Genomic DNA, 16,834 nt, shown 5'->3' with positions numbered 1-16,834 from the left:
ATTTGTTTATTATTTGGGTTAAATGGAATAATTGGCATAATGTCTGTAAAGCTTTAAAATTATCCCCTTTTCTATTAGCTATATTTGTATTAAAATCCCCCATAATAATACATTCTTTTGCCAAATCGTCATTATTGTTGCTCAAAACAAACTCCAGTCCATCATAAAAATTGTTTTGATTGGGTGGACGATAACAAAGTCCAAACAGTATAGGCTTAGTCGCAGGCAACAATAAATCCAAGAACAGCAACTCTTGCTCAACATTAATGTCTAACACATTAAAATTAATATCCGATCTAATAAAAATGCAAACACCTCCTCCTTGTCTATTGCGATCCTTCCTAATAACATTATAATTATCTATTTTTATTTCATTATTAGTTACAGATGAGTCTAACCATGTTTCTGTTAAGCAAAAAATACCCACTTTACAATTCTTAAGCACCTTATTTCGTCGATCTTAGGTAACAAACTCCTTATATTTAAGTGCACAAAATGTAAACCTTTTGTGTTAAAATAGTCCCCAAGCAAAGCGGCAGAGCCTCTTGATACTGGAAGAGTCTCTTCATCAACTAAGGTCTCATCTTGCTCTGCGCCTTTCTGGTCCACGACCACGACACGTCCTCCCCGGCAAACTGTCCTCTCCAAACTAGACCTCGCAGACGCCTCGTCGCCCATCATGACCACACCATTATCCATGAAAAGGTGGGATATATTATTAGCCATGCTGTTAATATTTGTAGCCCCGTCACTACATGACACTCGTACCTGTACAACAGCGGAATTCCGTTCAGCCAAGTACGATCCGGATTCCAAAGCTTGCCCTTTGTTAAAACCGGGACAAACTTCCCCATTAGGACCTGGGCAAGGGTGAATGTCGCCTGACAATAACAGGCATAGGATAATAATGAATTTTCGGGCATTGGAGTGGTGTTTTGAGATCAAGGGCCTGGATGAGTGTAAATGTAATAGGGAAAAAATAATATTTCGCCCGTAACCAATAGATATCACGTCGCATCTTTCTTCCGAAAAAACATTAAAGCATTGCTCATCATCAGAGAAAGTTTCGCTTGATGGGCACAAATTACAAACAATCATAAACACCAAAACCGAAAACACAATGCCGTGTCCACCTGGTGCCATGTTACTGGATGTGGGCAGGGGCACCGTATGCTCTTGTAATGGACAGTCATTCCACATTAAACGGTGCCAAAACGGCATTTACTATTTTAATATTGTAATAAGACAGAATGGTATTGTAATGGACAGAATTTGAGACTTTGTTTCATATCAGAAGCAACAAATCACAAAGCTTATTGCAATTTATTGGATGGGAGCTGCGCTACAATGTTCTGTTCATTACCTGACAGGCTAGACTAATTGAGAAATCAATATTTTTTTACCCAGCCCTAGTATTTTGGCACATACGACTGTATTAGGTACAATAAATACTTCCTGGAAATATGTTTAATATTTTAAATTAGGTTTGATATGGAATCGTAATCTTTAATGGATGCAAATCAGAATATATATATATATATATATATATATATATATATATATATATATATATATTTTTTCTATTATAGCTTTGAACGTTCATCAAAGAATCCTAAAAAAAACCTAAAACAATTAAGCAACACAACTGTTTTAAAGCTTGATAAGAAATGTTTCTTGAACCATTTGAAAAAAAGGATTTAAGGATCATGTGACACTGATGACTGAAGTAATGGATGCTGAAAATTCTGATTTGCCATCACAGGAATACATTATATATTAAAATAGGATTTTTTAAATTGTAATAATATTTCACAATATTACTGTATAACTGTACTTTTGTTAAAATAAATGCAGCCTTGATGAGCATAAGTGACTTGTTTCAAAAACATTTAAAAAAAATCTTACAGACCCCAAACTTTTGAACAGTAAAGTATTTCTAAAATAATCATTTTTTTATTTTCTTTTTTTATGAGTTAAAATGATTACATTTTAAAATCCAGTAATTGCAAATGCCCAGGAAAAAAATTAAGTATTGGTCAGAAGGTGTGTGTGTGAACCCAGATGTTCTCTGCCAGTATTTTCTTCACTTGAAATGATGTACCTTTAGATGATTTTGTATTCTTTTGTGTCCATTTTTATCTCTGTCTGATTTCCTGCACTTTCATAATGGTCTTCTAGGCTCTGTTCAGATGAAAGCCCCAGAATCAAAAGTCATACTGAAGGATGGAATGATATTGGACTGCCTGTGTCCGTGGACTGGCCAGCTCATTATGGTCTCTTGGACTAAAAAGTCTCTTTCAAAACCTGTAGCTGTTTATCATCCTCAGTATGGTACCAACTTTGAGCCATCATATGGCGGCAGAGTGGAGTTTCTGAAAACCACAGAGATGGACGGCAGCATTTCCATAATGAACGTCACTGAGGGTGACATCGGCCAGTATCATTGCTCTCTGCAGACTTATCCTCAGGGTTCATGGACCAAAGACACATTTGTCGAAAGAGCAGGTGAATGAAGAAAATATTTATATTTCGCCATGTTACAGATATGGTAATCCAACAGGTTTAACCCTACAGTGAAAATAGCTAACTAGGTTACAAATTTCCAATGTTAAAGATCTTGTATAACATGACTCCTACTTTTCTTTTTTCTAGCAATCACCACCACCTTCTCTATTCAAACGGACAATAAGCTGGTGGTCACAGAGAATGACAACCTGACCATTAGATGTGACCATGTCCATAATGGTGAGGTTTACCAAGTAAGCATTGAGAAACTGGATACCGAGGTGGGCAGTAGTAATATTATAGCAACGTGTCAGATGCTAGAAGATGGTGTGGAGCTGAGCGAGTTCAACAGTAGAGGACGACTGAACTGCAGTGATGCTATGGAGGTCAGTCTACACCTCACCAACATCATCAAAGAAGACGGAGGACTCTACCGCTGCAACTTCAGCACAGACGCCGGTGTCCAGTCCACCACAATCCTGCTGACCACTCTGCCTGCTCAAGGTAGGACAAGGGATGAACTATCTTTAAAGCAGAGATAACCAAACTGTTTTCTACAAAGCACCAAAAATCATTTGTGGGCTGAAACTTAGATTCAGTTGACTTTAAAACCAATTAATTTATATTCACTACATTTCAATGCAAAAAAATTAAACAAAATTTTAAAACAGAGATAAATTTGAAACTATGATATGCTGCCACGCATGGCAGAATTTTTGTTGCTTAGGCTAACATACAAGATTTATATATAAAGCATAGAAAAACAAGAAATTAAATGATTTTGAGAAAACGAAAATCTAAAATATTACGTCCTACGTCATTTTGCATTCAAGGTTCTTCATTTTGATTCTGAACAGTTAATACCCCTAAGAATTAAAGCCATTTTTTGAAGAACTTAAACCATGAGTTTATAAACATTTTGCCAACTATTACTTTTTTCATACTCCATTGTTTTATTTTGAGAAATACAACACTTAAGTTACAACACTGTCCTGCTGCAGCTCAGTTCTTAAATGTTTTATAATTTTTTCTTTACTTTTGGATAATTTAATAGCTGAAGTTTAATGCCTGTGTTTATCCCTCATTTCAGATTTTAGGGGTCTTCATCACATGCTGTATGTGTATATTGGAGGAGGGCTGGTTGGTGTCGCTCTTCTGATGATTTTATTACTGACGTGGCTGAACAGGTGTGTCATAACACTGTATTATTCATAAACGCCCAGCAGTTTTTACACTAACAGTTCAAACCACCTTGAGTACTTGAGTAAGGATGTCTTGTTGTTATAGGGTGTGCTCTAGCAGGTGATAAACAGCAAAAAGCATAATTTCCCAATTTTTATGTGGAAAATGAGAGGGCTAACATAACTAAAAACAAAACAAACAGATTAATTACTGGTATAATAGCACAGACTTGTGTTCTGCACATGTTGTGACTAAATTTGGATTGAAGGTTGAAGGACAATGCATTTCCCATAGCTTTCATTATGTATGAAGTTATAAGCATCTGGCTTGTCTGTTAAGAGGTCTCTCAGATAATTGGCTGTGAAATCCCATCCCCTCTTCGCCTTCACCATATGTCCAACACACTTGCTGCCAGTCTCACTAAGTTTTACACTGAGTGTGCAGTTTGTTATTTTGCAGTGAAGCGAGGTTATCTCTATACTGCAGTGTATGCTTTCCTGCTCCTTAATAAAATGATTAAGTGGCCTTTAATGTCATCTAGAGAAAACCGTCACTCAATTTCTAAACTGGTTTTCACAGGATGAAAAGGAAGAGAGAGGAGTACAGAATCAAACTGCATCCTGCTAAAAGACAGGTAAATATGTCAATCAGTTTTGCTCCGCACAGCTGAGCATGTATTGTTGCTGTGTGAATCTCATTTCACTACAAAATCAGGTGTTCAAAAATGATTATTGTGACTTACTTTGGTCACGGTACTTCAGTACTCCTTCAGAATTGTAGTGTTTATTCAAATTGTGTATTGTGTATAGTGTGACTATTTTTATATTATAATGCACTAATCTGGTCGATACTGAAATTGTATTTGTTTATTAAAATCAAATGAAATTCAGTACAACTAACACTACCATGAAATATAAATATTTAATCACTGGAATTATACAATTTAAAACAATTGTACATTTTTATGTTAACAGTATTTTAACAGTATCATCATATTCTCATAATATTTGTATTATTTTTATTTTATATGTGTAATTTAAAATGTTTTAATATATAGTAATAATTTATATACGTGTAAAATTATATATTTTAATATAATATTGTAATGTAAGATATTATATATATAACAGAAATATAATAATGTTTACATTTAATTCATATGTAATTTCAGATTTAGTCATTTAAGCACTTGAACTTATTTTAATTCAAATTTGTTGTGACTGCAACATTTACAAAGTTTTCTAACATTAATATTGCATCTATTTTCTGAAAAATCATATTTTTTGCTTTAGAATCAAGTTTTAGTTAATAATAACAACACTGAGTATAACCTGGACATATTTCATGAAATTCACCCTGCTGTATATTATATATAAACATATTTCCATATTTCATTGTTGGGATTAACCCATGACGCCTCATTAATAACAATGTCTACAAATTGCAAGGCAAAAATACCACTTGTTATATTCATATCCATTTCCAATGTCTCCCAAATTCATTTTTTCTTTACACAGTATAGTTTAGAGAAATTCTGCATTTTGCATTTTCTATTATAATGTTTATAATTAGGGATGCACGATATTGGATTTTTGCCGATATTTTTCATCTTATTTTGCCCGATACCGATATATTTCCTTTTGTTTGGAAACAACACCAAGTCTCTCCTGTGCAGAAATTATAAGCAAAATATTGGTTAGTTTTTTTAACAAGAACTTATTTGTTAGAATTAAATAAACAATAATGAAGGTTTTTTGACCGTACATTGAAGCTTTGAAAATAACTATTAAAAAAAACGATTTTAAACGCTGCATTTTTTCCCCAGAAAGATGCAGTGTTAACCATAACATTTGATTTTAATATTTAACATTTGTAGATGGTCTAAAACAAAAGAGTTGTAAAAATTCAGAAAATCTTTTAGAGCTTAAGTTTTGTTTAAAATATAAAACGTATTACACATTAATGAATAAATCAGTATACATAAAATTATTTAATTTACAAGTGTCATGTTTGTGATTTTTTTTCATATAAGCTATGGCTTCTGACCTTTAAATCAAAACATAATTAAAAAAATGTATGACATCAATTACTGCTTTATTTAATCAGAAACAGTCTAAATGTTATTTGCGTAGGCTATTTTACTTTTAATTTAATTAGAAGTAGGCAAACAGCGTCCCCTACAGATTAAAACTCCTTACCGAATGGGTATTAGGATCTGGGGGAGGCTGCCGCTGTTGCAACTGCACGTGCTATTATGGTTTACTCTATCATACAGGAACGCGTCATTCTGTACTGCTTTCACAGATTAAATGCAGCGATCCAAAACAGTGAATCTAATCACTATTCAGGCAAAACTTTGCTTCAAGAATGAGCCACACTGCTGACATGATCTAATCAGTAGCACACCCTGAGCACATGCGAGTTAACATATTCATCTTATTGGCAATCGGCATAAGTTTTCATATCGGGCCGATGCCGATATTTACATTTAAAGACAATATCGGCCGATTCCGATATCAGTCCGATAATATCGTGCATCCCTATTTATAATATTGTATTGAACAGTGGTGTCATGTCCTAGCAGGCCTGAGCTAAATGTGTCTTTGCTTAATAACTACCACTAATAAATACTAATGGATGGATCAGAGGGGAAATTCCTAATAATGCAGAAGATTAATGGAGCCATGCATATAATTTGTCATCTGATGAACCACTACCACCATCATCGTCATCTTCATCATTACATTAACCTTTCAAGCCTGGCCCAGAACCCACATTACATGATATTTCATTGCGTAATGGTGCTGGATGTTGGCTGCTCATGACTACATTGTGGAAAATGTCTTCTCTGCTCCTCTGTGAAGTCAGTTTGACAGGTAATCTTCTTAAGAAGCTTTCTGGACTGTATCAAAGCCAGATATAAGCCAAGCACAGTCGCTCTGAGCAGACACCGAAGCAACACTTTAGTTTGAGTGACTCTAATTAACAAATGATTGGACCTCCGAGAGCTTTTGAGTGGATGAATCTTCTCAAAATCACATCCTTGTCTCGTGTCTCAGTTTGGGTCCGAATGCTTTCTCTCCGCAGAAGTACCAGCCTCACGAATGAAAACCAGGATACGAAGGCTCCATTATTCATAGGTGAACTGACAATGCTCAGCTTACTGGAGGAATATGAGTTGCTTTGTGAGACATAATGACTTTAAATGATTAAGATCATTCAAAAGTTCAGATGTGAGGTTTGAGCACAGAGCACTTAACATGTACAGGAATAAAATGAATCACATTTTGATGCATCTACAAATCAAAAATTATGCTTGGTACTCTAAAAGAGATGGGATTTGGCCTCATGACACTGTATTATGCCTGTATGATGTTGTTGGAGATATATGTTCTTATAAAGACTCCTATAAAGAAATTAACATTTAATGTTGACTTTTTGCTTTTCTTTTTTTATGTACTATTTAGGGAACAACTCTTAAGGGAAAAAATATATATTACATCTAAAGTTTGGAATCAGTAAGTTGTTTTTTATTCATTAAATTGATCAAAAATGACAGTAAATATATTTATATTAGGCTACAAAACATTTCTAGCCGATTTCAAATTAATCCGGTTCATTTTAACTTTCTTAAAAAAAGCATGGTTCCACAACAATATTAAGCAGAACTTATTTCAATATTGATGAATATTCTTCATATCTTGGAGTTGTCGCCACTTCTCAAAAACCATGCCGATATTTACTCTGGTTTTAGTACAGGCCTCTGTCGCTTTCTCTTTTTGACTGCTGACTTTCCGCGGTTTGAGGTTTCTTAGTTTTGACAATGTAGCGTCTGGACCACTCAAACACACAATATATATTTTGTTAGCTAGATTTAACAAATACTCTGTAACACCCCACAAATGACAACGATGATTGCTGTTTAAAACTCTACCGATTAAAAGCAGCCATCGGGATGACAAGTTCAGATTCTAAGCAACTGTTCTGAGAACACGCTACAACTGTTCCACACATGCCTTGTAGTCTTTATTCTGTTCTGTCAATTTCCTGCAAAATCAGACCCTACACCTCAAATTATAAATAAATATTAAAAGCTTACCTTTGCGAATTGAAGAAGACAGTTTTGAACACTGATGTCTTATACTTACTAAAAAACGATTTTTGTTCATTTTTAACCAGAAAAGTTACATATTGCCACTTTAAGCACTAAATCAGCATATTAGATTGATTAAAATATTGGATTTACTATAATTTATTACTATTAATGGTACATTTATGATGTGTTACAATTGCTTTGTTTCAAAATGCTGTTCTTTTGAACTTTATTCATCCTGAAAGTAGGCCTACAAATTCTCAGTTTCCAGAATAATATTTAGCAGCACAACTGTTTTCAACATCGATAAGATTTTTTTTTCATACCGTTATTGCCTCATGTTTCACCAAATCAGCATTTTTAAATCATTTCTGAAGGATCATGTGACACTGAAGAACTGGAGTACTGATGCGGAAAATTCAGCTTTGCCATCACAGAAATAAATCACATTTTAAAATATATTTAAAAAGAAAACAGTTCATTATACTTGTAATAATATTTCTTAATATTACTGTTTTAACTGTGGGTTTTGATCAAATAACTGCTTGTTTTATATACATACATTATGTAGGCTATTATATACATTCATTTTTTGGTGAATTATTTCTTTATTGCGGCTGCATATACAGTATTCAGGGGATACTGTAAAGTCCATTCAGTTTATTTTACTCAGTAAACATTGACATATCAACACAGGACAAAATACTTAATGCCTTAAAATAAAACATGGATAAAAAAAAACAACAACATACAATTACAAATAAGCGTATACACACACAAACTGAAACCTGTGTAAATGCTTTAACACAACCAGAAAGAAAGGATTCCGAGAAGAAAAAAAAAAGAAAATTTCTAAGTAATGTTCATAGCCGGCAAGGTTTGAAATATAATGGATTTAAAGTGTTTGACTAAACAACCACTAGAAATTCACTTTTTCAAGTCATTTTTAAATGAAAAACAATGCACATTGTAATAAAACAGAGGTTAATTCACATTCAAGTTCTACTAAATGCGGACTAGAACGATTTCTGAGTAAATAATTACATGTGGAAAAAGTGTGGGGGAGGGGGGCAATTCTTCATGTGCTTCTCAAACCTTTAGCTCCACATCGTGAGTTATGACATAATCATTTGTGTTATTATTCTGGTTGAAACAGGTTTTTCTAGCACAATTAGACAAAACATCAACAGTCATTTAAAGGTGTTTTAATGGTTGAGTAAATCTGAATTGATTGTCGCCTTTTATGATGTAGCCTATGCTTTTGTCATTTTGAATTGTTTTCAGATTTTATGGAAAAGAGCAACCAGCACAGTCTTCAAAATATTTGTGTTCCAAAGAAGAAGAAAAAAAGACTCACACGTCTGGAAAGTGAGTAAATGATAACAGAATATCCCATTTTTGGGTGAACTATCCCTTTCAAAGTATATATATTTTTCCATTTCCCCCAAAACACCACACTGCACACATCTACAGACAACATGGCTGCATATAATGAACCCCAAAGCAAATGACAAAAGTGCAAAACAAGCTCTAATTTAAAAGTGCAGGGTGCTAAAACACAAACAGATACTGTTTGACAGAATCTAAGTAGGTGTCCCATTACGACGACAGACAAAAAATGCAAGAAACTTGTTGTGTAAGCGCTACAGCGCATTAATATTTACAGTAAATCTGAAAAATAACCGCAGAAAGTACATTTGTCTTAAACTACACAAGGAAAATAAAGCTTATGGTACAACTTTTTGCATTTTTTTTTCTTTTTTTTCAACGTACAAAAAGAGGCTCTTACTATACACACTGTTCTACAAATAATTATTAAGTCATACATATACAGAGAGAGAGTTCATACTGTACATGTGTCTATAAGCTTTGGAATGTCCGTGAGTCGTGGCTTTCGTCAACGGAGCGGCGAGGTGCTGCAATCCCTGTCGCAGCCGCTAGAGGCCGCCGTTGCTTGCGCCTGGGTCCGTTCCTCCTCCGTCTGCTCGGAAAGGAAGCTTTGAAACGTCTGCGCTCGTGGAATGAGTGTCATAGTCAAGCTCGTACCTTGAAAGAGCCAAAGAGATTATAACGCATGTTATTGACACGGCACTGATTCCAAACGGCATTCGAGTAAAGATAATAGGAACTGTACGGCAGAACAAATTTCTGTGCATCGATTAACTTTTGCTTTTGAATGCAGCATTGATCGCCTTTGTGCATTAATATCGCACTGCTCCTCAAACAAGACGGAAAAAAGATCTTGGCATCTCTCCACCTATCAGTGTTTGGCACGCTCGCAGGAGAGGAAGATGGCTTAACTCGATTTTCTAGAGGTGATTGTGTGATCAATTATGGATGAGGAGGAGTAGAATATCCAGGGTGAGACGAGGATACCTGCTCTCCAAGTAGGTTTCTTAACAATCCCAAGCCCATATATAGAGCACTGACTCAAACTAATAAAAGCCCACCGAGCGAACGACACAGACTTTATTCACAATCCAACCGAGCCGCTTCTGAGAAACGTACAGGTATTGCATGGAAGATTGTAACTTGTTACAGGTGGGTGAGTTAGGGTGAACTGTTCCTTTGGTTGGTCTTTTCTTTTAAAAAAAAACAATGCATTTTTTAGCAAAACAAGAGGGCCGAGTCCTGCGCCAGCTCTCTCTCCCCAATTTGCAAACTATCCGTCCTAAATAATAATTACGTCCCAAATCAGAGTTTTGAGAATAGTATGCTAAAGGTGCATACTATTTCCAGTGGATTTGTGCTTTTCAGATATCACTAAACAATGTCTTGCAAAAAAGAACACGAGAAAACAAGACTGTTCTCTTTTTCAATTGAATGGTCTCATTTCATCTATTTTGTAAATGCATGTTATAGATTTTATTGTGAACAATTCATCCATGGATACATTTGATTTTTTTTAACCTCATAATATTTAATCAAAATGTCATAAACTTTCAGTAAAAGGACAGACTTATGCCAGATTTCTCCAATCACTTAGTCTGCTTAACCCTGTAAAGAAAAAAAAACCAATGCATTTTTTAGCAAAACAAGAGGGCCGAGTCCTGCGCCAGCTCTCTCTCCCCAATTTGCAAACTATCCGTCCTAAATAATAATTAGTACGTGCGTCCCAAATCAGAGTTTTGAGAATAGTATGCTAAAGGTGCATACTATTTCCAGTGGATTTGTGCTTTTCAGATATCACTAAACAATGTCTTGCAAAAAAGAACACGAGAAAACAAGACTGTTCTCTTTTTCAATTGAATGGTCTCATTTCATCTATTTTGTAAATGCATGTTATAGATTTTATTGTGAACAATTCATCCATGGATACATTTGATTTTTTTTAACCTCATAATATTTAATCAAAATGTCATAAACTTTCAGTAAAAGGACAGACTTATGCCAGATTTCTCCAATCACTTAGTCTGCTTAACCCTGTAAAGCCTGACATATCAAATGAGTCAGGTTTTAGATTTATATTATTTTTGATGAAACATTTTATTGAACCTTTATGTAGTTTTAGTTATTAGAGTCCCATTTTATTTTTTATTTATTTTGAGTATCATGTTTGATAAACGAGGCTATCATGGCTTATATAGAGCTCACACACAAGGGAAAACATTTTTATGAAATACTGATAGCTTGTATTTAAATCAATAAAATATAACAGTATAGAAGACTACTTACATAAAATGCATATAAATATCAGTTGTCACTCTATATCTCCCAGTAATGTCTTACAATGATATTTAAATGCTTTGTTTTATGATCAAAGCCATTTTGATTTTCATTTTGTCAGTTTAATTTTATTTATTTTTTACAGTTGACTCCCAACAACTCACCCTGCATATATACGTTATGCTGAGAAATATGTCACAATATGGAAGAAAAGATCTGCCGCTATTTACATTTCATCACAACTTTAAATGTATGGTTTAAAAATAAGAATTGCAGTAAATTCAGAAGCAAATGGGGTCTGTAAGTGTCAATTTTGTGACAATGTACTGTGGTCCAATACTTAATGCTAAAGTATCTACTTTTCGACCACTATACAGTACTGTACATATATTCAGTGTGTAATATAAGCAGTCAATCACACTATGCTTTGTGCAAATTCATAGTGCAAAAAACATGTATGAGAGCGGCATAGGTTTCGTATACATGGAGACACATTCCCTCTGAGGGGATGATGCCAACCCCTCAGAGGACCTCAGATGATGCCAACCCTGAAACAACTTACAGAACTACCACATTTTGCTATAAGTTTGATTGCATCATATAATAATTGCTGTTAATATTATTCATCGTCTGTTTTATTACGTCTTATATTGATTTTTCCGTTCTGCTGGTTCGTCTGGTCAGAGGAGAACTGGCCCCCCGACTGAGCCTGGTTTCTCCCAAGGTTTTTTCTCCATTCTGTCACCGATGGAGTTTTGGTTCCTTGCCGCTGTCGCCTCTGGCTTGCTTAGTTGGGGACACTTCATTTCCAGCGTTATCGTTGACATAATTGCAAAGATATTATTTAAACTGAGCTGGATGTTGACATCACTGAATTCAATGATGAACTGTCTTTAACTGAAAAATGAGTGTTTACTATTGTCATTTTGCATTATTGACACTATTTTCCTAATTAATGCTGTTCAGTTGCTTTGACACAATCTGTATTGTTAAAAGCGCTATATAAATAAAGGTGACTTGACTTGACTTGACATTTGCTTTACTATTCGTACTAGAACATTTGTTTGTAAAGCAGATAAGATGATATTTAGCGGATATGTTTATTTATGTGCTGATACAATGCAGATATCGGAGTAATTCAGGTAGTGATTTTATGTATTTTTTGTTTAATTCTGGAGACCTTGACATTACTTGCCCACACATAATGCTTTGCTTAGCAATCATTAAAACATCACCAACATGACTTGAGCCTAAAGTGTCTGCAGCTTTAATTGTGTGAACTAGGTGAAGATGAAATGGAGTTTATTTCCAACCCTCCTCATCCGAACGTCCAATCCCCCTTGTGTTTTTTCTGAAAATTCCAGGCAGGTGTGTTGGAGGAGGGTTGAATGTGGCAGAACTGAGCTCTCCTGCTCTGGCTCTCATCCAGATGTCACACTTTTGATGTAAGCGGATTTGTGGGAGCCTGTATGAACCCAAGGGCAGTCGGAGCGCCACTTGTCCTGCATGCTTGGTAAACATGTTATGCCTCTGTGGCCCCAGCGACCTGCCTACAGACACCATCCACGTGTTTCCATCACCTTAGGAAATTGCAGTCAGGGTACCGCACCACAGATGATCTGAGCTGGCAGTGAGCTCTACAGGATGGAGGAAATGAAGCAACGGCCAGATAAACAGCACTTGGATGATAATACACACACACACACACACACACAGACACTCTCACAATATTTGCAGTGTCTGGAGCCTACAAGCTGTATCACTTTCTTATAACAAAGGCAATACAGTGTACCTGAGCAACCAGGAAACTGTTTCTTTATCAAATACTGAGACTCAAACCATAATGAAAAAATCAGACGACGTGACTGTAGTCTACATTATAAATCCATTTTTAATTTCAACAGATATATACAGCAATAGAAAATTCTATATAATGCATTATATAATAATAAATAATCCATTATATATATCTGATAAAAGAACATGAGAGCTCAGCTCATGGGAATCACAGGTCGAGCTTGATTACATCCCTTTCAACACGGTGACTATGCTAATGTTGAGGGTGTGGCCGAGCGTGGATACGCGAGGATGCCTCCCGTTTAAGAGACGTTTGTGAGCTCTCTCTCTCGCAGGGTGAGTCGTCCTCTGAAGACTCCTGCCTTGCTATCCATGGCACTTCAGACCACCTTGTGCGTATGTGGCAGTGGGTTAGGCTGGTGGAGCCTTGCACTCCATGGCAGTGTTACAAGCCTATCAGGCTGACTTGTTGAAGGATTTGGATAAGGGCAGAGGTTTGTCTCCTGAGACGGTGGAAGAGCTGCGTCGCACCACAGATCTAGCTCTCCGCAACACCAAGCAAACTGCTGCTGCCATTGGTCACTCAATGGTGGCTACGGCGGCAATCTTACGGTTACACTCTTAAAAATAAAGGTGCTTCAAAAAGTTCTTCAAGCGATGCCATAGAAGAACCATTTTTAGTTCCACAAAGAACCATTCAGTCAAAGGTTCTTTAAAGAACCATCTCTTTCTTACCTTTTTATAATATGAAGAACCTTCTTTCGCCACAAAGAACCTGTTGTGAAACAGAAAGGTTCTTCAGATGTTAAAGGTTCTTTATGGAACCATTTAGACCAAAAAGGTTCTTCTATGGCATCGTGAAGCACCTTTATTTTTAAGAGTATATAGGTGAAAGCGGAAGAAAGAAAAGGACTTTCTTCTCGATGCTCCGCTTTCGCTTATACCGGGCTTTTTGGCACTTCCGTCAAGGCGGTTGTGGATAAGTTCAGAGAGGCGAAAGCTACTTTCAGGAAGTTCATTCCTCGGCGCTCCAAATCCTCCTCTGGGGGGGATGATCTGTCTAGAGCTGAGGCTCATAGACAAGTTCAAAAGTCTAGCGTCGCTAACCGTGCCACTCTAAAGCTAAAATAAAATAGTAATATTAGATGAAAAACTGAAACTTACAAACTTAAACAATAATAAGAAATGTTGCCTTGGCAACTACCTGAAATAAGTTTGTTGAAGTAGTAAAATACTGAAATAAAAAGCTAAATAAAAAAAATAAAAATAAATAAATAGATGATAACAGCACATAACAAAATTGCTCAAACTAAAAAATAAAAGCTAATTAAAAAAATCTTAATAAAAACTAATAGTATAGGCTACAATGGCAAAAATAACTTGTTAAACATCAAACACTAAACGAGGAAGTAAAAATACAATCTCCTCTTATCTTTATGTCATTAAAGGAGTAACATGCACAGAAAATTAGTTACATTTATTCTAACTAGTAACATCGACAGAAGTGCTGCTGTGTTTGACTTCCCAATTTTGACTGCAAACATCCAGTTGACCAACACCATCAGTTCCCACCGCAGGGGCTCCAACTAACAATGACCAGAGAAGAAAACAAGTGACAACCTCTCCATTCTTCTTCATTAGTTCCTATGAAATGACAGAAGCCAAACAAGCTTTGCGTACTTCACTCGAAACAAGCCAGTCTTTAAAAAAAGTCATTATAAGACAGATCTGTTGCTCAAAGTTGTGGCCTGGTTTCAGTCGGGTAGGACAAAAAAAAAAAAAAAAAGGAATTATCTGCTGGGATGGTAAACAAGCATATTTGTTGTGTGCAAGACAGCTCCTGCGGCGCCAGGGCTCCGGGTTACACCACAGCTGTAACACACACACAAATGTGTACATACACACATAGGCTCGCACAAGAGGCTGCAGTACACTGATCTAACCTGGTGGGACACAGACGATTTGTCATTGGCTTGACATTAAAGCAGGACGGTCACATCAGTCTGACTTACAAGGCAGCTCTAGAGAATGAAGAGCAGAAACTACAGTATAGTATTGTAAGAGTATTGTACTTGTTTTAACCTGTTGTATTTATTGTGTAAATTTCATTACTTTAATGCTTTGAAAATGTGTAATCCTTCACAATCATTCAAATATATTGTTCTGTCAGACTGACAGATAGATGTAGCCGAAGAAAAGAAAAAAAAACAGGATGCAAGGTTCACTGCTCTACTTACATTATGACATCTCTGCCATTGCATCATGGGCCGGTTGCATCAGCTCAGTCTAGTTGTGGCATAAATGGGCACTAAGTTGCAACCAACACACCACTAACAATGTGTGCACTGTACTATTAAACTTAGTTACAACAAATAAACAACCTCACATGTGAATTAAATATTTATGGAAACCTCTGGCCAGTAGTAATGGTTACCGACTGCTTGTGTTTTAAAACACTGTCAATAACATTATGAGCCGTTAGTGGCTCTACAGCATGAAACCAATCTAAACCATATAATCCACTGTATGTTAAGATGTAACTGATCTTAACAGTAAAATGCACTGTACGTATGTGAGGTTTCATCATATTGCGTATTTGTGCATGCCTGCTTTTAACACATCCCAAATTTTATATAATAATATTCTATACAATATATATTGAATACAAATTTGTCATTTTTAATTTTATTTAATAAAGTTGTGTATTAGTATTTATTGATATAGTTTAGAAAATTTTTAAACAAACTAACAAAATCAAATCCCAAGACATTCTGAAATAATTTGTAATGTTTAAAGGGGTCATATGATGCTTTTTTAAAGATCATTATTGTGTGTATTTGGTGTAACAGAATATGTTTACATGCTTTAATGTTCAAAAAACCCATTATTTTTCAAATACTGTACATTATTGTAGGTCCTCTATGCCCCGCCTCTCTCAAACGCTTCGTTTTCTACAAAGTCCCTCCTTCCGACAAGCGCAGTCTGCTCTGATTGGCCAGCTGACCCAGTGCATTGTGATTGGCCGAACACCGCAAGCACTCGTCGGAAATGTAACGCCCCTTACCATAATCGTGAGCTTCATCTTTCAAAATAAATGTAAAGACAGAACCAGAAAGGGGAACAGAGTCGTGTGACAGACACAGTGATGAAGCTGGTATGTGTTTGCAGTACACAAGCCACAGTTAAGACAGCTGCCTCCACTATGATGTGACCCTCCCCCTCTCCCCCTCTCCCCCTCTCTCTCTCTCTCTCTCTCTCTCTCTCTCTCTCTCTCTCTCTCTCTCTCTCTCTCTCTCTCTCTCTCTGTCTCTCTGACGCACACACACACACACACACACACACACACGAACAGTGCGTGCACATTTGGGCGGCATTATGCAAATATTCCCACATAGTGAGGTAGATATGTGGGGGCGTGTTAGAACGAGCCGTTTTAGGGGGGCGTGGCAGAGTCTTAACTTTGATAAAGAATATCTCTTTGGTTTTGAGACTTTAGTCTTTGCAACTTCAGGGATCTCATCTATGCACAATCAACTTGTAACACTCCAAAGAGAAAGGAAAACTTGAAATCACATCATATGACCCCTTTAA

General features: G+C 36.0%; 2 protein-coding genes across 6 annotated transcripts in view; one reads left to right on the top strand and one right to left on the bottom strand.

Moving 5' to 3' along the window:
* LOC107596041 (CD226 antigen-like) overlaps window positions 1-7,034 on the top strand; it is a 12,240-nt gene extending 5,206 nt beyond the window's left edge. The window contains exons 2-6 of one of the 2 annotated variants that reach the window (XM_016286643.1): window positions 2,179-2,505; window positions 2,653-3,009; window positions 3,596-3,692; window positions 4,267-4,329; window positions 6,775-7,034. In XM_016286643.1, the coding sequence (XP_016142129.1) occupies window positions 2,179-2,505; window positions 2,653-3,009; window positions 3,596-3,692; window positions 4,267-4,329; window positions 6,775-6,883 (953 nt within the window). In that variant the 3' untranslated portion in view covers window positions 6,884-7,034. Of the gene's footprint in view, window positions 1-2,178; window positions 2,506-2,652; window positions 3,010-3,595; window positions 3,693-4,266; window positions 4,330-6,746 lie in introns of both variants that reach the window. The other variant, XM_016286644.1, reaches the window with a different exon arrangement.
* A 2,532-nt stretch (window positions 7,035-9,566) lies between these two features.
* Window positions 9,567-16,834, bottom strand: part of LOC107596042 (docking protein 6-like) — a 92,385-nt gene continuing 85,117 nt past the window's right edge. For 2 of the 4 annotated variants that reach the window (XM_016286648.1, XM_016286645.1), the window contains one exon: window positions 9,567-9,826. In XM_016286648.1, coding sequence (XP_016142134.1) covers window positions 9,678-9,826 — 149 coding nt within the window. In that variant the 3' untranslated portion in view covers window positions 9,567-9,677. The other 2 variants (XM_016286646.1, XM_016286647.1) reach the window with 2 other exon arrangements.

Source organism: Sinocyclocheilus grahami, unplaced genomic scaffold (genome assembly GCF_001515645.1).
Source record: "Sinocyclocheilus grahami isolate Dianchi unplaced genomic scaffold, SAMN03320097.WGS_v1.1 scaffold213.1, whole genome shotgun sequence".
NCBI classification, from domain to species: Eukaryota; Metazoa; Chordata; class Actinopteri; order Cypriniformes; family Cyprinidae; genus Sinocyclocheilus; species Sinocyclocheilus grahami.
Note: the sequence above shows the minus strand (reverse complement) of the source record. Positions and strands in the feature narration are given on the sequence as shown.